Source organism: Columba livia, chromosome 8, assembly GCF_036013475.1.
Source record: "Columba livia isolate bColLiv1 breed racing homer chromosome 8, bColLiv1.pat.W.v2, whole genome shotgun sequence".
In the NCBI taxonomy this organism is placed as follows: domain Eukaryota; kingdom Metazoa; phylum Chordata; class Aves; order Columbiformes; family Columbidae; genus Columba; species Columba livia.
The window spans coordinates 19,447,959-19,463,749 of NC_088609.1; the positions used below are offsets into that span (position 1 = coordinate 19,447,959).

Consider the following 15,791-nt stretch of genomic DNA (forward strand, 5'->3'; position numbering starts at 1 on the left):
TCATAAATATTTACGACATCTTAAACTATTCACACCCTACAAATTGTAGACTTTGACAGCCTGTTCCCTTAAAACACCAACAATCCGGTATTGTTTGTCTGCTGTTGAAGATTAAAATGATGTTTCAGAAATTAACTGGGAAAACCATTTTGTTCAATAAATTTAATATTTATTCTAATTTTTTTCTAAACTCTTATCAGAAGCCTAGTTTCTGCTTTTAACAAACATACTTTTTTCTCATAACTATAAAAGTGATATAAACAAGTGTTATGGCCATAGAATTGTCTGCATTTAAGCATATATATTTTTTTAAGCCTGTTGATAGCAGGATAATTAACATGCCAGTTTTCTTATGTATGCTTATTCCAACTGAGTGTTCAGAAGACAAACATTTATAGCTCTGACATATAATATGAACCTGGGATTAGGTGAGGAGTTAGGAAAAATTAGTTTTGACTCACGTTCTCTCTCAGTTTATTTGTGAGACCTTCACTGAATCACTTCTGGCCCAGCTGATCAACGTGTGCCTGCATACAAATATGACCACGTCGCCACAGGATGGTGGTTACACAATTTTTCCCTGGAAAAGAGAGACTTGGATTGAGACTTTTTTTTCCAGAATCGATCTGTCATTTATCTTAAGTGGTCACTGGGTCAAAAATACAAACAAACCTGGAAGGAGGAACCAGAAACCCACGTCAGTGCAGGCAGGTTCCCTTACCACCAGCCTACAAAGCCAAGCTATAAATTTGGGCTTAACCTACCTAGGGTTGTTTTTATCAGTGCAGCGGCAGAGCTTCAACCCAAAGACTGGAGCACTGAGAACAGCTTGTAACTTGCAATAGACAAGACCACCCGCTGGCATGGCGGGAAACAGACACCACTTGTTTGGCGAAGTTCCTTGAAGACACAATAGAGCAAGTGCTGTTCAAATTGCTGTTCTTCTGCCATGTCTTCAAAGAAAGCAGTGGCAGCTACTCTCTTATGTGGAACCTAATCCTATCGAGCGCTACGCATGGATTAAAATACCTACGGAATAAGCCAGGCTGCCCTCGGTCCCAGATGAACATGAGACAAGCGACACATTGCATTGCTCACCCAAAGCAGGAGCAAGTCTGGGACATCAGCAGAGGCAGAACTCCAGATGCGGAGGAAGCTTGAGAAAGCAAGAAAAAGAGAGGTGGTACTGGGGTGTAGGCATGGTGAAGTGCTGGAGTGGAACCACTGCTTGGGACTTGGTGCCTGTGGTCTGTCCCAGCACCTTCTGGGCTGGGTTGTAGTTTCAACCAGCTATGCCAGCTGGTTGGCCACAGCCCTGGCTGCATGGCTGTACCTGGCCATGCCATTCCCTCACAAGTCTCAATAAGAAACACGGGACTTTATTTAAGGGTGCAGCTGGCTGTGGACTTTGGGCCAGGACTTGTGAGCAGCTCTTCCTCCAAAGAGGCCTGGCAGGATCTTGTTTTATTGTGTTTCAATGACACTATATCACACATGTCTCAGTTGCAAGTAATAAGGATGTTGGTTCCTGGGGTGCCAGGATGAGAGGCAGGTGGAGATTTTGATTGTTTGTTTAACTTTCAGGTCAGTAAATTGAGCCCGAGCTCTTGAAAGTCAAGCAGTTTTACTTTCCTGAGTGATGACTCAGTAATTACACCAGTCAAAGATTCGAGCAATCAAATCAGACTTTGACTTTGTCTTTACTTGGACTGTGAGAAAAGAAACAACTGAAATTTAGGAAAAATATATTCGAAGTTGCACAAGGAGGAATCCAGATTGTTTCCCCATGTCTCCTTTTCCATTGCTTACAGTAGAAAAAGCAATTAGCAAATTCTTCGCTGAAGTCAATAATCGCGGTTCTTACTAGACATTAGGAGATTATGTTCTCAGGAAGAATCTGTCCTTTTACAATCTTTTTGGAATAGAGAAATATGCTTCAATATTTTAAATAACACTAGAAAGAAGCCTACCAATATAAAACACCACCAAATATGTTTTAGTTGAGTCTGAGTTGTTCTGAAACAAAGGTCCATCAAGATTGAATACTGAGGGGATGAAATATGTTTCAGACTAAAAATTACAGCTTGTTCTCTCATAAGCATTTTATTCTTGCCTTAAAAATATGTATAAATTTGCCCAGTACTTAGGCGAGAATGAAATACATTGCTATAGAAGAATTTAATCAAGACTTTCAAAACTATGTGCCCATTATCTGGTGTTATGTTCAACCAAAAATGAAAATTGCCTTATGACCCTAATAAAGAGCCAGAGATCGATTGTTGCACTGTTACAGGTAGCATAACCACTACCAAAAAGAATCCTTATTAAGACAGAACAGTTTTCTCCACATTCAGCTTGGACTTGGGAGTCTTAAGAAAACAAAAGAGGTTTCTGTTGTTATAATATAAAGGTTTTTCAAGGATTGGAAAGTGCTAAATATAGCACCTTATCACTGATTAACAAACACATCTGTCAAAAACTGTATCCCAGGACTTCTAAGTAAATAATATTCATCACAAGCCTGCTGTAATAAAACTGAGGGGAATTCTGCAGTAAGGAGCCTAACTTTACCATAAATCTTCCTTCATTATAGCATTTTGTCTGTCAAGAAGGCTTAGCTATAGAATGGCATACATCTGCCTTCGTGACAGATGTGTTAGATGGAACCGCTGTTGTTGCCATTAGTTTCAATGAAGGAGAATTGTGGGTAATTTTCAGAGATTGGCACTTTATCAACCATTACTACTCTTGCTCTCAAAAAAATTTTTATCACATGTCAAAAATCTACCTGTGTTTTAAGTCCCATAACCCAGAGGGTTTGCAAGGCTAGTGGAAAGTGGGCAAAGAAACTAGGAAAAAGCTGTGTTTGAACAGAGGAAGGTTTGGTAACGTCACCTCCATCCTGAGCAGTTCCCTTTCTTTGACCTATTCTTTGGGAAAGACCCTCATCAGAATTAATATATTCCATCTTCAAGGTCAAAGAGGCACTAACCTCACACCAAAGCCCCAGACGGGATCCCCGAGTTCAGGCCGAGGAGGCTTGTTTTACCTTTCCCTGATAAAACCGCATGTTTCTAAGCGGAGGCAATGCTGCTCATTCGGCCGTGCAGTCTGGCTGGAAAGAACAGACAAACCTCGCAGAGGATGAGCCTGAAGGCCGTCCTGGCCAGAAATGCCATCACTAGAGCTTGGAAACACCATATTTTACCAAGACATTTAATAGTCATTCCAAAGATCTAACACTGGCAATCAGTTGGGTTTTAACAAAATCCTTAAATGATGGGGCTTGTCATCCTCTTTAGGGTGAGGAAGCTCAAGCCTAGGCTGGTATTGAGTTCTGTTGCCTGGACTATCTGTAAGAGTGTTTCCAGCCTTATGAAAGTGAGAAATGTCTCCCATTGGAGAAGCCTAACCACAACCTTATTTCATGCTTGCAATAGTGCAAAAAGCAGAGAAGCAGATGTGCTGTGTGTGCACGCACCTCTTCATTGCTTTATGGAGGAAGAGTATCTCATAAAAGACGTGAGCAGCAAGATTTAACCAGCTTTCTTTGGGAAATATTTACGCTGCTCTTAAGGAGTTACTATTTTTCAAATTTTAAATCTCTCATTCTGTTTCATTTTTCTTGTCAAAATTCCCAGACCTAGGGAACATCTCTACAGATTAGTAGACCACTAAATCTTCAGTATTTCATGTTTTGAATATGAGAAGGAGGAAATCTCTCTGAAAGCTAAATATTTTCCCCCTCTAAAGACCAGACCCATTTTTGGGGAAAATATGCAAAAGTGTTCTCATCAGGCTGAATGTTGTATGCAGTTTCAGCTTAATGTACAGCTTTATAGAAGATGTAGAAAATAATCTAAACAGAGGGATTTCTGGGAATACTGGCAGATCTTTACTGTGCAGAGCAGATCCTGACACACTAGAATACTGTTTTTGTCTTAATCGTCAAAAGTAAGCTATAGAGAACAAAAATTCTTTGTTTGACAGAAAAGCAATTGCTATTTCTTGTAAAACATATAATATATTCCAGAAGACCTAAGGGTTTACTTTCCAATAAGGCTAGAAAAAGATGTGCGCCCCACTGTGAGCTCACAGTAAGGCTGTTTCATGTAAAAAGTTGGTAATTAGTCCCTGAGTGAATAAAGTAGAAGAGATAAGAGACTGATACTTACTGTAGCAACACAAAACACTTTTCCTAGCTGCTAAAGGGTGTGTGGGTTGGAGGGGGAGACCTACTCCTACTCATTTAATTTACAAGTGTCTAAACCTCGGAAAATTATTTCTTGCATTAAGCTTAAACATGTGTACTTTAAATTGTTACTAACCGATGTAAAGATTGATAAGAGACATTCCCATTCTAAAAAGCAGACAGGAATGAAGAATTATACGAAAGCGTAAAAGACCGTTGTGTTGTACACATCAGCAGCAGATTTCATGCCCATTGTACACCACTGCCTTCAGCAGACTTACCCCAGCACCACTTGATGTTTCACCAAATTAACTCATTAGCATTCAAAGGATCTTTATCAAAAAGGAAATACTTGGAAAACTACATCATATACCTTTAGCCAGAATTATATAATAAATACCAAGAAGACAAACCAACCCACAGCACAGGAAAACCATCTACTTACAACCAAAGTTACTATTTAATACCGTTTGTATTACTATCAGCTAAATACGAAGTACCAGAAGTGAAAACTGTGTAGCATTTTTTGTTCTACCTGCAGAACTTGGAGCTACTGGAAGTAATATTCACATGTTTTCCTCTGTTATTATTCATCTTTGTTAGACTTTGCGATTCTCTCTCAAAAAGAACTACATAATTTATATTTCAACTATGTGTTCAGCAAACCTCTTTTTTAACAATACATAAAATATCCTGTGAGCTGGAGACAGGACAGTGAAGCTTTACCCAGCGGTCTCAGCACATATGCTTTGACTTGCCTGTCCAATTTGTCTCCTTTGCTTTACTGCAGCATTTCTTGTTAATCTACATGAGATGAGAGCACTTATCAAAAGTCATATCCAGAAATCCTGATTACTTCATGAAGACTCACTCCAAAACACATCAGCAGGCCATCAGGTTGCTCTACATCCCCTCCATTGTGATTGCAGTCCTGGAGAGATCTACACAAATGAATTGTGTAGTGATGTCCTAAACTGTAATCATCTGGACTATGAGTATCTGGTTCAGTATAGAAACAGTCAGGAAAATTCTACTTATTTTCACAGGTGAACTAATAACATCTTGTTTACAAGCACTGAGCCTCACCACAAATATCAATAATTTTTACAGAGGAAATACATTAAAAGTGTTTTCTCAGGCTGGATGTGGTAGAGAAGCCCCACAACTGCTTTTTGGTTACTCTTAGTGTTAATTGGACTTGTTTTTACATCTGACTTCAGTGCTTTGGTTGTCACATGAGTATTTAAAGTACTGTCCAGTGACATTAGGAGAAGAAAACAACAACGGCAACAACAACAATCCCCACAACAACAAAAAAATGAACACAGACCTTATTCCCCCATAGTTCTGCAACTTCCATACAATTCAGCTAAGCCATGTAGTGAGGAGCTTATAGGAAGATCCGTAAAACACACAGGTGCACCTGCTGCCAGAAACCACCAGTTCTGTATACGGAGATAATAGAGAAAATATTATGCCTCCTTTTGGCTTGGAGTATGATAGCAATACAGCTGAAGACAGAATGCATCTCTATAAAACATACACTGAATTCACCACTTTTGCGAGAAAACGTGAAAATCTGCAATTCTCAGGTTTTCTTACTGATCTTGTTAAAAATTGATTTTATGATGTTGCAGATATATTCCATGCAGTAACATTTAGACAGAGATCAAAAATGAGGATGAACCCCATTTTCCAAGAAGTCAACAGACTTTAATCTCACAGTATGATTCAAAACAGACAGCAACAGAAAGATGCCCTTTGAATTTAAAAAGCGTTGAACCAGCTAGCAGTTTTGAAAACTTCCTGAAAAAGTTCAAAATAGTGACTCTGAAATCCTTATACATTTTATCTGCTGTTTAACAGTTTAATCTCCAGCACAGTCTCTATTTCTGTGGGAATTTCTTATGTTCTAACAATTCATTCATTATTGCATTTTGCATCTGAAAGCAATCTATTTAAAATAATCATGATAGCTGATACCGTTCCTTTCTTAACTTTACAAAAAATATGCCTAGAACACACAATTTTTAAACCAAGTTAGACTCACTACAAAATACCTTGAGAGTTTTATGTAGGTACATAAACCAAAAACCAGCTATATGTTGTGTGAGAAAATGTCCAGTGTAATACACAAAAACATGATTATCCAAAGATCTCCAGAAATACAGCAAAAAGACTTTGGATAAATGAGTTTGAATAGTTAAGGGACCAGGGACAGCAGCTCTGAAGCTTCCAGTTCCCCTCACTCTGGATAACACAAAGTTCAGACAATTCTTGTTGTACAGCCATCACAATTTCAGCATTGCTAGCCAGTATTCACTAGTAAGCCAGCTAGCAAATTCTGGTGGAAGTTGTGTGCCCGGTTCCCAAGCAAGCAGCACGAATGCGGAGCCCCTTGTGGGGCCAGGATGGAGGCGGGAAGGACAGTGGCAGGGAACATGTCCCAGCTCCCGCAGCGGGCACACACAGGGCCTCCCGCTCCCACCTGCAACACTGGCCCCGGGCCTGTGCCTGCTGCCCTGGGCTGCCATCAGCAGCCTTGGCACCTTCCTGTCCTCTTGTCCTGAGGAAAATGTTTGCCCCTCCAACCATTTCCCTCTCGTTCCAGCACACAGTTATGTGCAGGAACCAAGATTTGCTCTATTTAAAGCACTTCTAGGAAAAGGTGCAGTGAGACTCAATGTACACAGCCTCCCAGGCTGGTGATGGATTGGGGGACCAGCGGGTGTTCCTGTTTTGCAAAGGAAAACATTCATTTCCCCTTCAATCGAAGGCTGGCATTTACAATGAACCAAATTCCGCCAAATTCCCCATCTCCTATGCTCCAAGAACATTCATAGAAGACCAAATTTGTCTTTATTCAAAGCGAATTAGCAGCATAGTTAGTATAACTGTGCTTGAGGATTACAAGAAACTGTTTCAGTACTCTACTGATAGTATAAATGATCGAACACCAGCCAAAACAAGTTCTCCCAGCAAAAGCACTTTGATCACTTCAGTCTTTCTGCATTATACCAGCATTCTAACTTGCAAGCTTTAGAGTAACTTCTGCATTCTCCAGACATGTCAAAAGACAATGTCATCAGAGTAAACTTTACATGTGGAAGCAAATAATGAGGAGGTAATTTACTGGCATTTATCTGTGACCAGCATTTCCAGAGCTTGAACTTGCTGTATAGGAACAGAAGATAATCAAAGGCAGAGAGAACAAACTGTATCTGCCTTACTGATGTAAATGCCCCTGTTGTCCAATACAGAAAGAAAGAAAGAAAATTTGTATTGGATTTCAGAAACCATATTCAGGTTAGAGGGCACCATTCTTATCTGGTATTCCACCCAAAGGACAATGATTTCATTTTATAAAGATCATTAGTCAGTGAAATATATATTTTAGAGTGTTTCTAGTAGGGAAGATTATTTTGGCAGTCACTGGAGTGTACCAGATGGTTCATTAACATAGGCTAGACAAGTCAAAGGCTTTCAGAATCATTTAGAAAATGTCAAACAGAAACAAGAACCCTGTCACTTTTTATTAGAATTAACTACATCATACCCTGGACACAGATTTCACCTTGGGTCAGAAAAATTAATACAGAATTATATGAATTGTGTAACATACTAGGTTAAAGATAGGGCTTCCTCTTGGGACTCATTTGCTAGCAATATATTATGGTCTTCTACTTTAGGAATCCTCAACCTTTCTTTTTGTAAGCTATGAAAAGAGCTGACCTTGCTCAGACTCCATTGCTGTCTAATTGATTTGAGGTATATACGGAATTTCAACAAGACACTCCGCTAAAGTTCTTTTGTGATCATTTTCCCAGGAAAGTGAGCAAAAGGGTTCACTGAATATTCAGCAGTTTGTAAAGTATGCTTTTGTCAGGAGGAAAAAAAAAACAACATCCATTTAGTGAAACACTGCCTTCATAAACAGGAATTAACTGTTGGTTTTCTTTTTATTATCATTCAGATGTCAAAAATCTTGAGAACTTCCAGCTTGTGGAAGGTGTTCAGGAACAAGTGAATGCTGCTCTGCTGGACTACACTATGTGTAATTACCCACAGCAAACAGACAAATTTGGGCAGCTTCTCCTGCGGCTACCAGAAATCCGGGCCATCAGTATGCAGGCCGAAGAATACCTCTACTACAAACACCTGAACGGGGATGTGCCGTGTAATAACCTTCTCATTGAAATGCTGCATGCAAAGAGAGCATAAATTATACTCACCATTAGCGATTCTGCTTTCAAGGAAAAGAAAAAATATTCTGAACTGCTCCAAGCAACACTAATTAAAATGTGGTTTTAAGACTTTGTAAAATGGTATAATAATCAAATACTAATAGTAAATAAGTGATGTATCAGGGTATTTGTATTGCAAACTGTGAATCATATGCTACACATCCCCAAAGGAATCTATATAGGACTTTATACTGGAGTGAAGTGAACTTACCAAGTGGATACTATCACCAACGTCAACGTGAAAAAGGACCGAATGATTCTTGTATATTTAACTCTGCTGATTGCCATTATGAAGAAACTTAAGAGGAAAAAAAAAACCAAACCTGATCTGTATTATCAAGCTAAGATAGTGGGGAATTTGAGTGCACGAAATTCCCTCACTGTACAGCGGGACTTCTAAACAGTTGTAATAGATGCAAAACTGCATCTATAACATCTTCTGTCATCTTTCCAAGGACCCAACATTTCTGTGATAAATGATGTGGCATCCACGCAACAACCCGTGAGAGAGAGCCGGCGTGAGCCCCGCGCGATGCAGCGCGGCCACCGCACCCCCGGAGGCTGGTGCTGCCTGTCGGCCTCTCAGGCCTGCAAGTCGCTAATACGAAGAGTCTGTTAACCCGTTCGCTTGGCATCCTTACCGTGTTCTGAAGTTTGTTTTGTCACGTGTTCATGTTGCTCTATCAGGCAGTATCGCTCTTCTACTACTGCTATCAGATGCTTATTAAATAGCAAAGATAAATATTCCAAAACAAATTAGCCAATTCAACTATCTACTTAACTAGTGCAGTGGCTAAAATATGGCTTTGCTATATATTCGTGACCATTTCCAAACAAAGGAAATGGAGATATTTTAGACATCATGGAAAACAGCTTCTTTGACACACACAGAAATTTTTCTAGGACAGCTAATACTAATGTTAAAAAAATAAAACTAAAATTTTAAAAATGCATTAAGTGATGCAAGAATAGACAAATGAATTGTATGAGCTGATGATGCCATGGGGATTATTAAGAAATTATTTTTTAAATTGACAGTAATTAAGAAACTAAATTACAACTCAGACATCCAACAGCTGATGAAACTTTTTCAAGTTAGGTAATACACATATTTTATGCAAAGAAAGAAGAGTGATACTGCTATGTCTACGTAGGCCAAAGTCTGCTGCAGAACAAATATTAGAGGAGAACAAACAATTCTCTCTCTGTCCAAATGAAGGTATCAGTATTAACATGTAGTGCCATCGTTATAAGTCTTGCCTTATTTCATTATCCTTAAAGGTAACTGTGCAGGTGTGGATCAACATATGCTTAAAATAAAGTATTAATCTCTAACATTAACAAAAACATAGTGTTTACATTCTTTAGGTCCTGTGGGGAAAAAAACTGTGATAAAATTGCAGAGCAGTGATTTCCTTATTATTTCTTTTAAATTGGTAATTATTTTACCAGTACTTAATTACTGTACGTCGTGAGACACTAAAATCAATAGAGGTATTTCATTTTGACTTTAATTTTTGAGATTATTGGCTGCACAATCACTTGTAGAAACTGTATAAAATCCTAATCCTTTAATTTTTTTCATGAAGATTGCTGGCTTTTGAATAGTTTATTTATATTGTATATGATAGTTTCCACTGTAGACAATTATGATGCTAATTTATTGTTCTTCGGTTTCATCTTTATATAAGATATAGCCAGAATGAAGAAGCCAAATATATGTGTTTACTGTAGCATGTCTTCAAGTTAGTGGAACATAGTTCAGGGACACACAAGGGTCTTTACAAATTAAAATCATTCACTTGATTAAATGACTGTAAATCTTCATAATCCTAAATGTAGTTTATTTAAATCTATTGTAAATTATTTGAGTAATAGCTTTTTCTGTTTCATGTGAACTTGAAAAGGTGCATTTCTCACTTTTTTTCCAACCATTCATACGTTGTATACCAAAGACATCAGTTATTACATCCTGCATTAGTACACAGCACACTATTTTAATCACCTGTATTAATCAGCTCTAATATTCTCTCCATGCATAGGGTACAAACACAGCAAAGCCTCATGTCTGCGTCTCCTAGATGCCCATCTTATATCACAGAACACACGTACTGTCGTACGGACCAAAAGCAAAGCAAGCACAGCTCCCGTAGTCATCCCACACAGCAGACACACAAGCATTGTTTAAATGACAGCGTTCTTCCTCAAGCAATCTAAATTGATGGAAAGGAAGATGCGGGTGGCAAAAGACAGTGGCTGTGAAATACATATACCATGTGTAAAAGACAAGTATGGTCATTCCTTCCTTCTTAAATGGAAAACAACGCACATTTCAAGTGTTTACGTTCTGAATTTTCTTTTTTTTTTTCCCCCCCAATGAAATGCTTCGGTGAATCTCATTGAATATTAAAAGAAAAAGCTTTTAAAATGTTGCTAACTGTATTCGCAGCGCTATTACATAAATACAGGACAAAAGCATTCAAACAAGGTCATAGAAGAAAAGAAGACTTTTTCATACAGTTTAATGGAAACAATTTCAGATAAACTAACATATATTTGCCCACATCTGTGGTTCCAAGAATCCCACCAGACTGCCCAAAGTACACAGAAAAAAAAAAAAAAACAAACAAAAAACACCAAAAACCTCCCATCATGTTAATTGTTAACATCTTGGTAACCAGACATTTACTTCTGACTGCCTTATTGATCACAGGACATATTAGTAAAAGCAGATTAAAATTCAAAGGGTTTGGCTTTGGCTGGTTTATTATAGATGTTCTATGTTTGTAAACAGACAATCTGTAAAGTCTGACCATTTGTATTACAGGTGTTCTGCAGCTGCCTTGGATTTAAATCCATGCAACTCTTAGAATGTGCAGTGAGTTACTTGTTGGAGTTGAAGTTCTCTTACTGTATCGGTGAAATACATATTGTCATGTCAGTTCTTGCCAGGAGTTTCTCATCACCAATGGAATTTTTTTTTTCAGTATTTCAATAAATATTGATATGCCCGTGCTGATTACTTTATAATTGTCTTTATGATAACGTCATTCCACCGAAATGAAGCACCAGTCAGAAATCAGTTATTCACAAGAAGAGAGTAAAATGCAAGAAAAATAAGAGCCCTAAAGAGAATGTGACACAGAGCTTAGGACACAAACACGGAGAAAGGCACTGTCAAAAGCTCAGGCAGCAACGGTGAAATTACCTAGGCTGAAGCAAAATAGATACAGTTAAACAGTTCAGAAAAGCTGGATCTCTAATCAAAAAGGAATTTGCCAGTTAATACTTACAAATCAATGCATTTCATCTTATACTGCACACTTAATTTTTGCTTTACATGTTACCCACAAAGAGTTAAGGAGCCAAAGCATCAGAGGGGGAAAGTGACAGAACAAAAGCAAATCAGGTAACAGGATCCAGCAGAGCTCAGGATAACCTCTCAGCAATGTAAATATGTGGCAGGGCCAGGGGCAAACCCACAGCTTCCAAGACAACTGCCAGTGGAGGCTGCCAAGAAGGCAGATGTTACTGCTACCAGAGAAAAATATTTTCCTAAAGTTGCCCTCTGGCTCGTCTGACTGCCACGGTGAGAGCAGGAGGTGAAGTGGTCCAAGAGAGCTTGTCACCAGCACCCTCCTGCTTTGAGACCAAGTCCTCCGCCTCCCTGCGCCGTCTGGCACTGGAAAGAGGCTGTTCTCTGAGGTGCCAAATGTTAATGCTTCAAGAGGAAAAAACAGGGCTATAATTAGTTATTTACAAATCCTGCACTTGAATGAAACAAAGCTGGTTCAGTGTTGCAATAAAAACAGGGTAAAACAAATAGGATTAGCTGGTTTACAAGTGAGGACAGATTATTTTAACTTTAAGGAATCATAAATGAAAACCATGATTCTGCATAAGACCCGGGGGAGATTTCAGGGTTGATATATTTTAGATAGTTTTCTTTATGAGATATATATTTTTGGGTAATATATTTAGGTTATACACTACACATTTAAATTATGAAGGGATTTATTTTTAACTGAGTTTGACACTGGTTATGGAACAATCTACTGTATGTTTTTATTGGAAACACGGAAAGAGTGAGTTCAATGTAACATAGGTCAAGTCAGTACAACACTTAGTGATCTTGACAATTTCCTGGAACACTGAATAACACTTTTTATTAACCCCTAATGTGAAGCCTGCAGTCTAGACACATCATAAAATTCCAAGAATATTTCTATCATCTCCAATATAGTTGCTATTGTTTTCCAGGGAAATTCTATATGGGTGCTTTTGCTGTACTGTTGAATTTGGAAGGGTAGACGAAAAGCACTACATTAATGACAAGCCAAGAAAATTACAGATACGTTTTTAGAGGCATCAGATCCTAGAGCTAGGTAACCCTGTGACACTGGCATGAGCCCAAATACTTCTGGGCCAGTCCAGCAATTTCAGTTGCATGTAAGCCTATAGAGAAAAGATTCATTTTCTAGCCAATGATATGAAAAACCTTTGCTAAAAGATAAAGGCAGAAGATAGAGCACAGACATGCCTACCCTGACATTATTGGTCCTAAGCAAAGGAGAGCAACACCAGAAGCTACTTGATAGACGCAGCACACATCAGTGGGACAAGACAAAGCTTCCTTTCAGCAAGCACGCTTTCCCAACCCCTTATTTTTGCTCCTCTGCAGAACAAAACCCAATTTATTGACAGCCTTGAAGTCTGACATGCAAGCTTGGGCTTGTAAGACTAGGTGAGTTTTCACCATTGCCCCAAGAAGGTCCTGACCGTTATTTCCTATTCAGTGTAATTTCCTTTAGTCCTAGATTAACTATCAGGCTTGTGGCAGTTTCTGCTACCTACATCCTGTGCACACTCAAATAGATAGTTCAGATGCAAGGTAAAGCGAGATGGTGGTGGAATGCAGACTCCTGATGCTGTCACTGTTAATGGTGGCTCAGCTGCAGTGACCTGCTCATGCCACCAGAGTCCTGCCTTGGTAAGAACTGCAGGTTTAACATTAGTTCATAATAAGACACAGGGTGAAATGAACAACAGAAAAATCTAGTGTTGGAGTCACAGCTTTGTTTACTCACATCTTGCTCTTCCTACGTTTCAGGATCAGTGAATTCCCTGCAAAAAGGGGAAATGACTCTGTTTGAGATGCAGGATGTTAGGATGCTTCCAGTAACACCAATTGTTTGTCGTGCTGCTGCAAACCAAAACCTTCACAGAGGAAGAGCCTCCCTGCGTGGCATTCACATCAATCACTCTGCAACTGCTGCTGCTGAACGTTGGCTGGATACCACCAATCCAGGCTGTCAGTTGCAATTAGATAGCAAAGCAGGGACACTGCACCAGAGGGAATAAAGTGTGTTTGAGGGAAGGACCCCAAAGAAGTTGCTGTTTGTACAACAGAAACTGCTGACAGCCATGCGGTAGCTGCTGGCATGCCTACAGACGTGCACACACACGCCATGTGCCACCTATGGGAATTCCTAACGCACATCCAAACGTCAGCGCTTCTATTCTTATACCAAAGATTTCACAAGGCACTGCTCCTCGGGCACACTGAGCTTCAGTCATCTACATGGTTTGATTGCTGTTTCACTGGGATGTCCTTTTACTCGTGTAAGCACAGCGTGTTGGTGCAGAAAAGCAGACAAGTGATACAGGCCTATCTCATCAATACTGTGCCATTTCTACCTTGCATCACCCCACTGTATTTGTCCTACTCTTTACACCTTGATCTCAGCCTACAGGCATATCAAAAGAAGGGAAGCTCTTCAGAGTGCTCCGCTTCCTACAGCAAAGCAGCACGTTACAGCTGTATGTTAAGAGGAGGTCTGTAGGACTGCCTGTGTTTTAATTCCACAGCAAGAAATACGGAGCATTGTAAATGTCTATTATGGTCAGTCCATAAACAACAGTACAAAGCAAAACAGATAATGGGAGGAATAGCTCCAAAAGAAAATATAATAAAAAGGAAGCACATGGACGTGGAAGAGACATAAGGATATTTATCCTTCATAAATATTTAATCTTGATTCACTTTTAATCTAAAGGAAAAAACTAAATAAAATACGCCAGATTATTATCATTGCTTTGAAGCATTAACAAGGCCTGAATAAATTATCATTTATGTATTTTAGGGACCTGCCACAGTAAGTGATATTGGTTTTAATTTCAATTAAGAAACATAGTTTTATTTTACAATGTGTATAATTCCAGATAAAAAGTACAGCATGGAATAATTGATTGAATATGTTTAATCAATTCATTCAACTCATGCTGTGAAAATAGAAGCTTATTATTGGAGTGTGGTTTTATTTAAAATCCAACACTATATTAACTCACAAAGTCCATGAAATTGTTTTTTCACTTTGCAAATTCAGTTGAAATGTTCTGCAGCAGTGTCCTGCTTTTCTGATAGAAGACCTTCCTATGAGTCCCACAAAGCTTGGATTTGCAGTTCAACCTCCCCCCAAGTCCTGCATATGTCTTTGGATACAGAACTCGGACACTGAAGCTGAGAGAGGCACTGACCCCGAGAAGGTGGGCCTGGGGTACACCTCAGGATTTCTGTTTCTTTCTTTACATGAACCTCCCTCCTTCGCTCACATCACTGAAATCCCCACTGATCCTCCCAGCGACAGCCCTCACTCCTCCCGTGAGCTTCTTGCTGCCTTTCCATTCCTTTTGTACCACTCAGATTCCCACACCCCAATTCAGGCTGCATATTTCTGCTTCCATTTTACTTTTCTTCGTATCACAAACGAAACTCACAATTCAACTTTACCCAATGCATCACAATATTGTCTGAACGTTTCAAAGCAGCAAAGTGAACACAAATGTCAAAACAGGAAAGCGACACCGGGCCTGGTCAGACCAGGCTGAAGAAACCCCAGCCAAAAGCAAGACAAGGTCACCAGTCAGCTCCCTATGTCTTGGCTTACAATGGTCAGCTATACAGACCCGACTAATCAACAATTCCTACCAAACATTGTTTTCAGGAGGAAAATAGGAAACATCCAAGAATTTTAGTTCAAGAACGGCATGTAAATATTAACAGTGGAATCTAAACAGAGGACTGGCATCAGGGCTAGGATTAAATTATTTTAAGACAGACTTTTTTACTCCAACAACATGCTTACCAACTTTCAACATAACCAGGAGAACAACATTCGCCAGAAAAAAGTAAAGGGAACAAAAATTTTCTTTTATTTTTTTTCTTTCTTCCCCTATGTTGTTTTTTGTGGGGTTTTTTTTGTTTGCATGGTTTTGATTTTTGTTGTTTTTTGGTTTTTATATATCAAACTTTGACCAAAGTTTACCCCTTGAGCACCCTTCAAGGATAAAAGGAA

At 39.1% G+C, this 15,791-nt stretch overlaps 1 protein-coding gene and 1 long non-coding RNA gene across 4 annotated transcripts in view; one reads left to right on the forward strand and one right to left on the reverse strand.

Annotated features, from left to right (window-relative positions):
* The window catches only part of NR5A2 (nuclear receptor subfamily 5 group A member 2), a 90,812-nt gene extending 79,733 nt beyond the window's left edge, over positions 1–11,079 (forward strand). For all 3 annotated transcript variants that reach the window (XM_065072441.1, XM_005498792.3, XM_021293899.2), the window contains one exon: positions 8,166–11,079. In XM_065072441.1, coding sequence (XP_064928513.1) covers positions 8,166–8,413 — 248 coding nt within the window. In that variant the 3' untranslated portion in view covers positions 8,414–11,079. The remainder of the gene's footprint in view (positions 1–8,165) is intronic.
* The window catches only part of LOC110362259 (uncharacterized), a 108,883-nt gene continuing 93,373 nt past the window's right edge, over positions 282–15,791 (reverse strand). The window contains exon 19 of the long non-coding RNA XR_010474337.1: positions 282–580. This is a non-coding gene — a long non-coding RNA (uncharacterized LOC110362259). The remainder of the gene's footprint in view (positions 581–15,791) is intronic.